Source organism: Seriola aureovittata, chromosome 11 (genome assembly GCF_021018895.1).
Source record: "Seriola aureovittata isolate HTS-2021-v1 ecotype China chromosome 11, ASM2101889v1, whole genome shotgun sequence".
NCBI classification, from domain to species: domain Eukaryota; kingdom Metazoa; phylum Chordata; class Actinopteri; order Carangiformes; family Carangidae; genus Seriola; species Seriola aureovittata.
In genome coordinates this window covers 305,819-320,928 of record NC_079374.1, presented here as the reverse complement: position 1 = coordinate 320,928, position 15,110 = coordinate 305,819, and the positions used below count along the sequence as shown (strand labels likewise).

At 43.2% G+C, this 15,110-nt stretch overlaps 1 protein-coding gene across 3 annotated transcripts in view; it reads right to left on the bottom strand.

The window, feature by feature from the left end:
• Positions 1 to 343: 343 nt before the first annotated feature.
• zeb2a (zinc finger E-box binding homeobox 2a) overlaps positions 344 to 15,110 on the bottom strand; it is a 56,864-nt gene continuing 42,097 nt past the window's right edge. For 2 of the 3 annotated variants that reach the window (XM_056389832.1, XM_056389833.1), the window contains exons 7-10: positions 13,668 to 13,776; positions 11,140 to 13,061; positions 8,356 to 8,536; positions 344 to 3,410 (exon numbers count right to left, since the gene is read on the bottom strand). In XM_056389832.1, coding sequence (XP_056245807.1) covers positions 2,770 to 3,410; positions 8,356 to 8,536; positions 11,140 to 13,061; positions 13,668 to 13,776 — 2,853 coding nt within the window. In that variant the 3' untranslated portion in view covers positions 344 to 2,769. The remainder of the gene's footprint in view (positions 3,411 to 8,355; positions 8,537 to 11,139; positions 13,062 to 13,667; positions 13,777 to 15,110) is intronic. The other variant, XM_056389834.1, reaches the window with a different exon arrangement.

Sequence of the window (15,110 nt, the reverse complement as noted above, 5' to 3'; positions counted from 1 at the left end):
AAAGTGAATCCTCCCATTCTGCCTACACTGGTTCCAGAATATCTGCTATATGACTGAGCCTTTTCCTTTCATCCCTGATGTTTCATATTTCAGAGCAGGTTTAATATCACTGAGTTACTAGAATACATTTTTAACATTAGAAATCAGGTGAAATCAGGTGTTTCATGTCTTCATATAAGAGTGTCTGTGCTCAGTGTTGTTGTGTTTGTCTTCGTCCTAATGTGATCAAACTGACTGATGATGTGAGTGAACAGAAATGTGACAGTAACATGAGGACGCTAAAAACAGACTTTGTCATCATCATCACGAAGCGTCGGCTCATGAATCAAACACAGCTGCAGAGTACAAGAAGAATAACACAGCTTTATTAAAATTTAATTTGGCTACATTTATTCGAGCATGGTCATTTCCAAGAGAAATTAAAAATTCAATAATAATACTTCAGACATTTCAGGAATTCCTTCATCATCATCATCATCATCATCAGTCCTCCATCACCTCTTCAGTGGGATGAATAAAGTGGATTTTTTTTCTTACTTCAAAAATACAGTGTTTTCACAATAATCATCGTATCAAAAGTTCCCCAAATTTAGAATTTCCAGTAGTTTAAAAGGAAATAAAACAAAAAATCAAATAACAAACAAAAAAAAACAATGAAAAATTGAAATTTTCCAAATACCATAAACGCTCTATTCATATTTTTGCTCCAAGTCAATGACAGAATCATCATTTTACTAAAATATATCTATTTGTGAGGAACTCTAATACTGTACACTACAGTATGAAATAAATAAAATTAGGTAATATAAAATGAGTCACATAAATAAAATGGTAAATTAAAAAAACAAACAAAAACAAATTTGTGTTGGAAAATTCAACAAAAACAAAAAAAGTAATACTGACAAAAATACTGTCATGGAACAAAAACAAACGAAAATACAGAAATTGCACAAACATATGTAAACTATCAAACTGCAGTCTATCTATGCTAATACTGACGAATCAAAAACAGGATGAAATATTTATTTAATACTGAAGCAGAGCAGGACACAGGTGATGTACACTGTACAGGGATGGCACTTTGCAGAAACGCACAGGTGAGAAGGTTTGCATATAAGGCTTTCTCTGGAGAAAAACACACTGAAAGGCTCTGTCCTTTTTTGTTCTCTTCTTTTAAACTGAGCCCTTCATATTCCCGCTTCTCTCTCCTTTTTAAGACTCACATTGACATTTTATTTTGAAAATCACACAGGTTTAAATGTTCCTTCATATATATAAAAAAAATCAGGAGGCCCAAAATCGTGTGGTTAGTTGGCAAAAGTAATAAAACAGGATAAAAATAAAAAAGTCACAGTAAATAAAACAAGACAAAATACAACAATAACACTGACAGGATGTGACCACGTATTCGAGGCTCTTTTCCCTCTTTTTTTTTTCTTTTTTTTTTTCATGAATTTTTTTATTTTGTAGTGATTCGGGGAGTTGAGTGCAATTTCCTGAAGTGGGGTTTCGAACACAACAAGACACAGGAAGTTAAGAACATTATAGCACCACACAGCTTTTAGGCCTTTATAATACTGTACATTAAAACAGCTTCACTTCATTTTAATGATCATCATTATTACTTCTTCTTCTTCTTCTTTTAATTTATTTCATTTATTTTTTTGCATAATGTGGATTTTTAAACAATCCCACCCAGCTTCATGACGTGGACATTGGCGGTCATCATCTCTGGCTAGAGACTGAACAAAAATCACTGAGGGCTCAGAGCCTCCCCCCGCAGTGGTATTAGTATTCTCTTAGGATCGCCCCCTTTTTACGAGACTGTAGGAAACAGAACTGATCCTGTTTGTGACGTAAACACAGTGTAATGTCACAGATCAGTAGAACAGTGATGTTGAACATCTGTGACCTTTGAACTCTTAGGTTCAGTCTGTGATCTCTAAGGTTTTCAGATATCGAGCATCAACATTTTCACATCCTACAGAGAAACACTGACATAATAAAGTACAGCTGCAGTGATTATTGTTTAATTAAATAAACAGAAAGGAAATCATTTTTAATCAAAAATTCAAAGATTTGTTGAAAGAGTTTCACATTGGTGCAACTGAAAACTCTGTTCTGTCCGAGACTTTGATCAGACTGTTTAATGACAGAATCTGTGAATTAATAACTGAAGGTAAAAGTTTAGTTTCATCCCACAGACACTGGACGTTAACGGTCGTTAAATTATGGTTGGAAATTAAAAAACTAACTGACACTGTGACGTTTAGTAGAAGTTGGGTTTTACTCATGACCAGAAAGTCTGAATTTTATATGTTTATATGTCGTTACTTCAGACACTTTTTCATTTCTGAGTTATTAATTACAGTAATTTTCACCAGCTCATGTTAGCATCAGCTGTGACTAGCATGTTAGCTAACGTTAAAATCAGCTTTTCACTTTAAATGATATTTTAAAAAGATTTTTTTTTTTAAACGTGACATTGAGCGACATGAGTTTGAACTTTCTCCACGAAAGAATGAACATTAATGTTGATGTGAACATGAAACCTGATGAGGTCAAAGGTCACAGATTCTTCACAGTTTTCTGTTGACTAACTGAGTAAATTAATAATGTATAAAACTGGGGTAAGATAAGTTAACCCCCCCCCGATAATTTCTGTCCAGCCCCTTCAAAATAAAAGCTCTTCCCTGTGAACCAGGAGAAGCTGAATCGCGCCAACAGGACAAATGTTCAAAGCGTTTTTTTTGTTTTTTTTGTACATGATCAGTCCTTCTGGTCCGACTTGCCGTCTGTCTTCCCTTCTCGTGAACTCTCGTCCATCAGCTGCGTTGTGTCTTTGCCCTCTTTGTCCCTCACCGCGTCCATCTGGCTCCTGCTGTCGCCTTCCTCCTCTTCCTCTTCCTCCTCTCCTTCCCTGAAACTTGCCTCCTGTCTGTCTGTCACCTCCTCGTACGTCTTGTTATCCACTTCTCTCTCCTCCCGTCCTCCTCCTCCCTCGCTGACGTCCCTCAGGATCGTACCACCGCCGCCGCCGTCCTCCTGCTGGTCCTCAGGGTCTGAGTATCCGAGCGGCCCCAGCCCCTGCAGGTAGGCCCTCCTCATCAACAGCTCGGTGGGCTCCAGACCTCCCATCACCACGCCTCCTCCTCCTCCTCCTCCTCCTCCTCCTCCTCCTCCCTTGTCCCGGGCCTCCCTCTCGGCCGCCTCCCGCTCCTCGGCCTCCCTCTTGCAGTAGGAGTAGCGGTGGTTCATGTGCTGTGAGTACGAGCCCGAGTGCGAGAAGCGTTTGCCGCACTTGTCGCACTGGTACGGCTTCTCTCCGGAGTGGAGGCGGGAGTGTTCGATCAGGTGGTGTTTGTGTTTGAAGGCCTTCTTACAGATCTGACACTGGTGAGGACGTTTACCTGCATGGGTGGGGGTGGGGGTGGGGGTGGGGGTGGGGGGGCACAGAGCTTCAGTTAAAACAAAGTCAGAGCTTCATCTGTTTGTCTTCTCATGCTTCACTTCCTGTATTGATGAGCAGAGATTCATGCAACCTCTCACAGAGGAGCATTTATCAGTTATATTTACCAAGCTATTGATCCGTTGATCAATCAATAGGATTTAAATTCTTCTCTTTCCCTGTAAGTTTCTTCAAATTAAAAGACGCTTGTACTTTTATTTCTCATCATTAGAAGATTTCTGTTTCACATCTCATTAATTATGAGTAATTACAACATCTGGTTTGTTATAATCACATTATCATGTTACATTTACAACGTCTGTCAGTCAAAATCATGAGAGGTGATGTCATCGATGTCACTTAGACTGTAATATATAATAGTTATGTATGGTGGCCCTGAGGCTCAAACACTGTAACTTCACAAACATCCTCATCAGTTTGACACGATCTGCAGAAACTCACAACACAACAGACGTGTTTCCAGGGGACACTAAAAAGTGACGGACCCGGCTTGGGCTCCTTGTTACCTTTGTTGGAAAGAGCTAAAGGTGAGTTACTTTTTGTTTATTATAACGTCAACATCACATGATTCAGATATTATTGCAAAAATGTGCTGCTAGCTGTTAGCTTAGCCTTCAGGTCCGTCACTTTTTAGTGTCCCCTGGAAACACTTGTGTTGTGAGTATCTGCAGGTCATGTGTCAAACTGATGGTGCTTCTTCAGTTGTTTGTGTTTTGAGCTTCAGGGCCACCGTAGTTGTGACTTCTCTTCATGACAATAACTGTTTCATCGATCAATGGAAACACATATTCACACTCACTGCTAACAGCTGACAGGTGAGTGTCATCACAGACTGACTGTGAACGACTCTGAACTTTCAACAGGTAAAGTTTCTACAGACAAACACCTGTAGACTCCGCCCCCACATCAGCATCAGGTCACACACAGTTCCTGTCTGTATCTGATGAGTTTAGTTCTTCATCTGTCTGTGATGGATGATAGCTCTCCTGATGCACATCATCTCTGTGTGTACTGATATGTGACTGTATATATGTTTATATCAATGTATTATTCATGTATTATTATTATCTATATTATATATGTTTTATCTACTATATATTTTATATGTATTATATATATTGTATACCGTATGAGTGTTATGTTGTTTGGTGAAATACAATAGTACAAATCTAAACTTTTTAAACCTGTCGTCTTAGAGAGAATGTTATCTCCAAAATAAGACTCCTGGTTGCTCTGTGTGTCCGTCTGTTACCGTGACGACAGTGAAGTGAGACAAGATGCCTGAGACGCTGCAAGGCAATGTCAACCTGCGACAGGCTGCGATGACATCACAGTACCAGATTTAAACCTGAGGAGGAGCAGGAATCCTTCACAGTCGTAACACCCCCCCCCCCCCCCCCCCCCCCCCCCCCCCACCACCACCACCACCACACACACACACACACACACACACACACTAACACACACACACACACTGCTGGATTTACTACGACTCCGTACGAGCAGAAATTTCTTCCATCTGACTGAACAGGATGCTTCAGTCTGCTGCCAACCGACAGGCTGAATACCATCCAAACACACGTCCTACGCACACATGGACCAGAAACACAGCTCCACCACAACCATGCCAACACACACACACACACACACACACACACACACACACACACACACCTCCTCACAGACACACATGCAGGCAGATCACAGCCACAAATAGACCTGGAACGCCTGTGACATCCACCATAGCTGGCATAGTTCACTGTAACACACACACACACACACACACACAAACACACACACAGTTCAGCAAAAATAACCAAGACGGCGGATTCCTGCTTGGGGGGGGGGGGGGGGGGTGATGATGCAACAGAGTGAAAGAGAGGGAGGTGGAGCAGGTCCTGTGGAGAGGACGGTCCTCAGGTGAGATCAGCAGGTTGTTTTATGTCCTGATGAAGTTTCAGTCTGTTTTATTTAATGAGGCTGTTTCACATCATGTTTCTATGAAGCACTGGATGTAACATCTGATGTTCTGAAGAACAGGACTGTGGTTTGTGATTTACACTTAACGTCATAGAAAAACACAGTCTTTAGTTTGTGCCTCTTGTTTCAGTGTGGAGATGGAGCAGAACAGAAAATTGACGTTGACTCGAAACCACAACTTTATTCAATGTTTTGATTCATCCTCAGATTAAATTTGAATTCTACTTTCTGAAATGTTTGTTCACTCTGGATCTCTGTGGTTCAGATGCCGACTGCACATTATGAATATACAGTGCATCCGGAAAGTATTCACACCCCTTGTCTTTCCCCACATTTTGTTATGTTACAGCCTTATTCCAAAATGGATTAAATTCCTTTTTTCTCATCAATCTACACACAATTAACCCATAACGACAAAGCAAAGAAGGTTTTTTAGAAATTCTTGCAAATTTATTAAAAATAAAAAACTGAAATATCGCATGTACATAAGTATTCACACCCTTTGCTGTGACACTCAAAAGGGAGCTCAGGTGCATCCCGTTTCCACTGATCATCCTTGAGATGTTTCTACAACTTGATTGGAGTCTACCTGTAGTAAATTCAACTGATTGGACATGATTTGGAAACACACACCTGTCTATATAAGGTCCCACTGTTGACAGTGCATGTCAGAGCAGAAACCAAGCCATGAAGTCAAAGGAATTGTCTGTAGACCTCAGAGACAGGATTGTATCGAGGCACAGATCTGGGGAAGGGTACAAAAACATTTCTGCAGCATTGAAGGTCCCGAAGAGCACAGTGGTCTCCATCATTCGTAAATGAAAGAAGTTTGGAACCACCTGGACTCTTCCTAGAGCTGGTCGCCCAGCCAAACTGAGTAATCAGGGGAGAAGGACTTTGGTCAGGGAGGTGACCAAGAACCAGATGGTCACTTTGACAGAGCTCCAGCGTTCCTCTGTGGAGATGGGAGAAACTTCCAGAAGGACAACCGTCTCTGCAGCACTCCACCAATCAAGCCTTTATGGTCGAGTGGCCAGACGGAAGCCTCTACTCAGTAAAAGGCACATGACACCCCGCTTGGAGTTTACCAGAAGGCACCTAAAGGACTCTCAGACCATGAGAAACAAGATTCTCTGGTCTGATGAAACCAAGATTGAACTCTTTGTCCTGAATGCCAAGCGTCACATCTGCAGGAAACCAGGCACCTCCCATCACCTGGCTAATACCATCTCTACGGTGAAGCATGGTGGTGGCAACATCATGCTGTTGGGATGTTTTTCAGCAGCAGGAACTGGGAGACTAGTCAGGATCGAGGGAAAGATGAACGGAGCAAAGTACAGAGATATCCTTGATGCCCCAGAGCGCTCATTAGTCCCCAGTATGAGGACCTCAGACTGGGGCAAAGGTTTATCTTCCAACAGAACAACAACCCTAAGCACTCAGCCAAGACAACGAAGGAGTGGCTTCGGGACAAGTCTGTGAATGTCCTTCAGTGGCCCGGCCAGAACCCAGACTTGAACCTGTTTGAACATCTCTGGAAAGACCTGAAAATAACTGTGCAGTGACGCTCCCCATCCAACCTGACAGAGCTTGAGAGGATCTGCAGAGGAGAAAGGGAAAAATACCCCAAATACAGATGTGCCAAGCTTGTAGCTTCATATCCAAGAAGACTTGAGGCTGTAATCGCTGCCAAAGGTGCCTCAACAAAGTACTGAGTAAAGGGTGTGAATACTTATGTACATGCGATATTTCAGTTTTTTATTTTTAATAAATTTGCAAAAATTTCTAAAAAACCTTTATTGCTTTGTCGTTATGGGGTATTGTGTGTAGATTGATGAGAAAAAAAAGGAATTTAATCCATTTTGGAATAAGGCTGTAACATAACAAAATGTGGGGAAAGACAAGGGGTGTGAATACTTTCCGGATGCACTGTATGTATATATATATAATAGAATTGGGTCAAACCGCACAACCTTAATTTTTTATTTTTATATTGCACATGTACAGAACTGCCTAAATTGCATTGTATATTATTATTGTAAATAGTGTTTTTATTTTAATTTATTTATATTAGATTCTGTTTCTATTCTTATTTATTTCTTATTAAAATTTTCCGCTCGTGCTGCTGTGTCAAATTTACATTTCCTCTCCAGGGAACAAAAAAGATTCATCTCATCTTATATGAACATGGAGACATCAGAGGGTTTAAATGTAGATAGACAGATAGTTGGATAGTTGGCTGCTCATCACACTCATACAGAAACATAAATATCAGACATGGTGTCTTCGGTCGACACCTAAAGTTAGAATATAAACGTATAGGTTGTCCATCAGCTGTCTGTTAGTGCGTGTGATGTGTTGATGTGTGTGTGCTGCAGATGGAGGCTGACAGGCGCTTCACCTCTCAGTATTTACTCCTGTGTTTGTATCACAAACTGTTTGTTTCCAGTTTAAAAATGGAAGAAATGGACCATCTCTCTGCTGTAATTAATATTTCCTTTTGATCTTCCGTACAGTCAGAGTACACACACATGCACAAACAGCATCACATGCAAACATGCACACCTCCTCCCCCTCCTCCATCTCTCTCTACACAAACACATCACAGTATGAATGAGATGCCGGAGAAAATGTTGCTTATATTTGGGGCGCTGAATGTTTATGTAATCCTCTCCATATTAAATGATCCCTACCCCCTGCTGAAAAGAAAGGAACATGTTAAAGGCCATGGTTTACAGAGAACAAAACAGAAAGAACAGAAGAGAAAGAAAAACTACGAGTGGGGAGCCGTGTGACTAAAAAAACAAAGAGAATGAAAGAAAATCTGAAGACATAAGATATGAAGGGTAGGGGCACAAAAGCATCGGGGGTGGGGTAAAAAAGAAGTGTGCAAATGTGATATATACCTGTGTGCTCATATTTGTGTCTTAGGAGGGAACTGGTCTTCTGGAATGTTTTGTCGCACAAGTCACACGCGTACATACCACTTTCAGTCTTCTTAATCTTCTTCCTGGAGAGCAGCGAATCGCTGTCTGTCAGGTCGTCCAGGCCTGACAGATAGTCCGCCGTCCCGTCCAGCAGCTCCCCCTGAGACACAAACACACTGTTTCAATACGACTGATAATCCCACACCTGTCGGCTTCACACCCAGAGACACCTTCTGCTGCGACCCCCCCACTGCCTCCATGATCCCACGTCTGGACAGAGCTTAAAGGCCCAACCTGGGTAAGTCCCTTTCATCCAGGAGACACTTAAAAAGGGGGAAACATATGGGACAGGGAGGTTTTGAACTAGATGTTCAGATTGTGTTTCCAGATAAAAACATACATACAACAGGTGAACAAAACTGCTTTTTCATACTGAATTCTGACCATTTCTCCAAGAACAGGATGGAAAAGTGCCATCACCAGAGAAACTACCTGAATTCGCTAAAAACAACCTGACAACAAGATGCAGTGTTTCCTCTACATTCATTTAGCAGTGGCGGCCCGCCACTGCTAAATCATAGCCGCCACGCCTCCAAATTTCTTTTATTTTTTTTTTTATTTTTTTTTTATTGTCGCAAATGCACCACCGCCACATCTCTCCACCTTCACAGCCTGTGTGATGATGAGCGCAACAGCGGGGGGAGGGGAGGGAGTGGGGGGGTGGTTGGAGGATCCTATTGGAGTTAATTACTCGCGAGAGCGCGGCCTTGAAAGTGACGTCACGTCAGGCACCAGGTGAGAGTCAGAGAAGTGTAGTCGTGAGGAATAAGGCAGCGAATTACCGGAGAAAAGGTAGATTTATTAGCCAACTCAGTGACGCTAACTTGGGTAAACTAATTGATAGCATTAAGCTAATATCTACACGTCATTATGTTTTACCTGCTGACTGCATTTTCAGATGAGCTTGTTCAGATACTTCTCTAAGAAGAGGAAGACAACAGATGAAGAAGACGCTAGTCAGGTAGCCTATCATAAGCCTTTTACTGACTCGTAAATGATGATGGTTAGGTAAGAAATAGTATTTTAATGTTCACACTTGTAATCAGATGTGATGTGAGTGTAAACTATATAACGCTGTTATCGTTACGTTACTCACACTTTTAATGTAATCTTATTAGACAAGTAACATTAGACAGGGAGGAGTTGTTAAACAAAGTGGAGGAGAGCAGAGCACAGCAGCGGAGAGATGAGCCTGGGTGCAGACTTTGCCACTGACTCTACCCCCCCCCCCCCCCCCCACTTTGCTTTGCCACTGACTCTTACCCCCCCCCATAGCATGCCCCCACTAGTGAAAAAAATCCTAGAGGAAACACTGAGATGCATCAGTTTCTATCTATTCAATCTACTGTCTATCAACCATCGTGTTTCAATTGTCGTCTATCAATCGTAGTTTATCATCTATGAACCGTCTTCAATCTACTGTCGTCTATGAACCGTCATCTATCGTCTATCAACTGTTGTATATCAAATGTCGTTTATCTATTGTTGTCAATCTACAGTCGTCTATCAATCATTGTTGATCAATCATTGTCTATCGAGCATCGTCTATCTACTGTTGTCAATCTACTGTCGTCTATCAACCGTCGTCTATCTACTGTTGTCAATCTACTGTCGTCTATCAATCATTGTCTATTGTCTGTCAACCGTTGTCTATCAACCGTCGTATATCAACTATCGTCTATCAATCGTTGTCTATCAATCATTGTCTATCATCTATCAACTGTTGTCTATCGTCTATCAACAATCGTCTATCAACTGTCGTCTATCTACTGTCGTCTATCAATCGTTGTCTATCGTCTATCAACCATCGTCTATCAACTGTCGTCTATCAACTGTCGTCTATCGTCTATCAACCGTTGTCTATCTACTGTCATCTATCAACCGTCGTATATCAACTGTCATCCATCTGCTGACATCTATCAACCATAATTTTTCATCTATAAACCGTCGTCTATCTACTGACATCTATCAACTGTCGTTTATCGTCTATCAACCGTCATCTATCTACTGACATCTATCGCCTGTCGTCTATCTACTGACATCTATCACTCAAATGTGTGATATAACCAATCAATTAAAAGTTACAGAACAGCTACAAATGGACGACGTGGTCAGATTGTTTCATCTACCTACAGTAATATTTTCCTGGTGAATGACTTCATGTTCTGTCCTCTTGCAGAGGTAAAGCACGAAATAGCATGACATTGACTTAGTACCCCAAATCACACATGTCTATTGGTTTTATTGCCTCCACATCAGTGGCATCATGATCCCCAAGTCAAGATAAAACACTGCCCACTTCCCAACACTGACACATCAGGTATCCATAAAACATCCATGGGCACATTGTGGCTATTGTGTCCTGACTACTTCCTCTGTGTTTCTGATGTGCGCAACAAATGTTGAGAGGAACCAGGTCAGGGTGAATTCCCGAACTTACAAAGTTTGCAACTTTACTCACAGATCAATGTTGACTCCGACCAAAACTCTTCACTGATTTCTTTTAACTGTGAAGGCAAACATTCCTGAGCCTTGACCAAGAGGCTTTAACTGCCAAAACTAGGGGTGTCAACCATGAGCCATGAAGGGACAAAAGGGCTTTACTCCAAACAAAGAGAGGAAGAACTCATCAGTGGTTGGTTAGAATAATAACCTACTGACCATTGATAGTTACAAATTACTTACAAAAAAACGTAGTTTTACCTGGAAACCTGGTTTCCGCTGGTACTTCCTCCTCTGCTGCATTTCAGCAAATGTGGCTGCCCCAGTGGCATAGGTGTAGGCCATGTGAGGCAGGAAGCTCATGGGGTCGAGGCCGGCGTAGGGCCTGAGGCCTGGGATGGTGGCCTGAGCAGGAGACATGAAGGTGGGAGGAGGAAACGCTCCGTGAGGTGGCAGGGAGGTGTAGACAGGAGCACCAGCGAAGGGATTAATCCCAAAGATAGGACTAGTGCTTTTCTCCAGCTGGTGGATAGAATTCCCTCCACCATCAGAGCCCAGGACCTCCTTCTTGATGTTGATCAGATCTAAAGGCCCGGACCCCTGCTCTCGTCCATGCACCTCTCCTTTGTGCTCGACGATGAAACCATTGGGTCTGGATCGCTTCTCCCCGACAGTGATGAGCCTCTGTGCCATATGTTTCGGCAGCGACAGATCCAGTGGTATGTCCCCATGGGTGTCCTCAGAAGCCAGGCTGTTTGGAGTGTAAGAGCTACTCTGAGAGTTTTTGGAGGAAGTAGAGGAAAGGTTGAGGGGTGATGGAGTGTTGCTCCTCAGGTGGTCCAAGGGGTCTAGTGGTTTGTCCCCTGTTGTCTGCCTGTTGGCTGTAAACTGGTTGGCTTTTGTGAGTCTGTGGGAGGCGTCACCGTTAGTGAAGCCTCCGTGTAAATCTAGGGCAGGGAGCAACATCGGAGACCGGCTCAAACTGTGCTTGAGGTCTGGTCCGCTCTGGTCGGGAGGGGGCGACTTTTTCCTCAGACTGCCTCCATGGTGGTTTTTGCTCTTCCACTGGGCAAACCACTCCTTCACAAACTCTTGAGGAAGGCCGACAGCAATTGAAATATTGAGCAGTTCCTCTGAGTTGGGCTCAGTGTTCATGGCAAAGTAAGTCTTGAGCACTGACACGTGGTCCTTGAACGGGTTGATGGGACTGGTGGCCCGGTCGTTACTCGGCAGGTCAGAGGCCATCGCCCCACTCCGGCCAGCAGGACTAGTCTCCAGCTGCAGGACTGCTTTGATCTCCTCATTCATTTTGCAAAGGTAGCGCTCATGTTGATGCAGTGGGATAGGCCCAGGGAAAGTCTCCTTGCAGTACTGGCAGGAGAATGGCAGGAACTGGTTCTGGCCATCATGGGATTTCTCCTCCCCGCTAAGATCCACTAAGTGGGTCGGTTTCTCCTTCTTGATGTCCAATTGCCTCTTAGAGTCATCGATCAGACTTTTGGCCTCATTGACCTTCTCCAGTGTGTAGTCGATTATGCTTTTTGTGGGGCTGCTGTGGCCCATCGCCTGGAAACTGGCCTGGACCAGCTTCTGTTCCTCCATCTGGGCACCGAGCTCCTTCATGTAGGCCCTGAGCTTAGATATCTCTTCTGGATTCCCGTCCATCTTCTGCCTGCATACCGTGTTGTCCACGATCTGAAGCACTTTCTGGACTTCGCTCAAGTTGTTCCCAAGATGCCCAGTGTAGCCCAGCAGGGGGAGGTCCAGCCCCATGCCTCCCAGGTGTTGAAGAGGGCTCTGGGAAGAGCTATGGATTGCCAGGGGGCTCCCACCACGGCCGTTCAGGTAAACCCCGGGTCCCCCAAACCCGTGCTGAGAGGCCATCAGCAGCCGGTACTCATTGAAGTCCATCGGCTCCGCTTTGATGTCAAGCTGACCCTGCTGGTCTGGAGGGCCAAGCGGGCGCCCATTTTCCAGTTTGTGTCGGAGCTGGGCGAGGGCGGGGCTCCCTGGCGATGAGGTTGTGGAGTTGGGGGAAGAGCCGGGTTTGCCATTGTTTCCGTTACGCACTCGTCCGTTGACGGCAATCAGGCCGATGCATTTCTTGCTGCTGATGTGGGAGCTGTAGGATCCAGAGTGGGAGAACCGCTTCTTACAGTTGGAACACTCGTACGGTTTCTCACCTGCAACATGACATAAGACATGATTATTGTTTCTTTTCAGACTACACGTTTCATCTTGTAGAACGTGTGACAGTCAGAGTTTGTTTCTTGTTAGCTCTGGTGGGTAAAAGTAGTTCTGGGCAGCTCATGATAACTAGACAAGTTAGATGCTAACGAAGCAGCTCCTCTAATCAGTCTGATTGACATGTACAGGGCACCAATAGGTTCAAATACTCTTCTGGACTCTCTGTACATGTACGTGTATATATTTACTCTGACATTTCCTTCTTCAACTGATTCAGCAGGTTGGAGGCTCTGAGTCAAACCTGCCCCGACATTCAATGTTTTAGTGAATTATAGAAGAATGACTTGACATAAATGTGTAAATATGAATCATTCATGTAGCTGCAGAGGATCAGTGTCACTGCTGCAAAGGAAATGTGTTCAAATTCATTGCTCATTAAAATTCATTGTTAATGCTATTCAAAGAAAAGCTGTCACTAGTTTCCACTTTGATCTGATTCACTCAGAGAACCAGGTCTAAGTTCAGAGAATGAGGTGAGTCATTCAGAGCTGAGGAGGAACACTATGAAGAGGAAGATATGGATCAGCAGTGAAACGACTCACCGCTGTGAATACGAAGATGCTCCTTCAGGTGATGTTTGTATTTGAAGGCTTTTCCACACTCGCTGCATTTGAACTTGCGGTTTCCAGCATCTTCGTTGAGCAGCGGCGGCTGCAGAGAAAACACAGAGTGAGATGTGATGGAGTCAGAGTGGGAGTGTGAGCAGATTACAGCTGTGGAACAGAAGCTGACGGGGGAATTTAATAGTATTTAGTGAAGCAGATCTGATGGAGAAGAGATTCTTCAACTGTTTTTATCTTCAACACGTTCTGAGAAACAGTGTGGGCTGACTTTGTTCAGAGGTAACTGTCTCTCGTGTAGGTGCATTCCCGCCATTTGAAATGCAAATCAGGAGATAAACAAACACAAACGGGGGTGGGGGGGTGGGGGGCTGCAGTGAGAAGTTGATGCTGGGAGTGGGAGCTCTGCGTTCAATGAAATCCTTTGGTTTCAGACAGTTGGAAGGAGGAAGATTCCAGACTGAGCAGAGACGATGATGTAAACGTCTTTTACCTCAGTTCAGTTTAAATTATATTATTATTATTATATTAAAACAAACGGATGATTAATAACTTCACCCAAATCATTTACATATACGTTGTAACGAGTCTGAATGTGCTGATCAATGATCCCTGGATCAGTGTCATGTGTCAATTATTTATTGGCCTTTATCAGACTGGACCTGAACAATTCATCTTCAGATGAATCACAATGTGACCAGCAGCAAACATCAGACAATGAAGGAAGTGTGGCGAGCTGACGAGACGCTCCGCTCCAGATGTTAGAGCAACATGTGTGTTTGGTACAGGACCATCAACAATCACTTCATCATCATCATCTTTATTTTTTATTACTATAATCATGACTCATGTCACAATACACAAATATACAGTATCTGCACACCAGACGCTGTCTGTACATATATATACTGATGATGTGACTCTTTATGTATAAATCATCACCTGCAGTTTAAAAGTGCCTGAGACCCAGTGGATGAACCGACAGTAACAGTAACTGTCTGACCTCATGACGATGTTGTTGTTCTTGTTGTTGCATTTGAAACAGTGCGCCAGAGTCGGTGTTTAACAGTTTAACTCGAGGACATAAACAAATAAACAGACACTTAAAGTCCTGTGAGGATTATTGTAACGCAGCAGGGAAAAGACCATCTGGTGCGTGTGGGTGGGGGGGTGGGGGGGTCGGGGATGGGAGGGGGTCAGGTACACTCAAAGGGAGGCTGACGGCTTATCTCATTAAATCTCATTATGATCAGTGTAATTGGAAAATGGAATGATTCACTGCTCAGTTAGTCTGAGGAAACATTTCACAGCTGCTCATTATTAGATTATTACCTCACAGTCTAAGCTGTGTTTATAACTGTACATACACAGAGTTAGGCGTTCACTGTCACAGAGAAAACATACACCTTTCTTAAATACTGATCA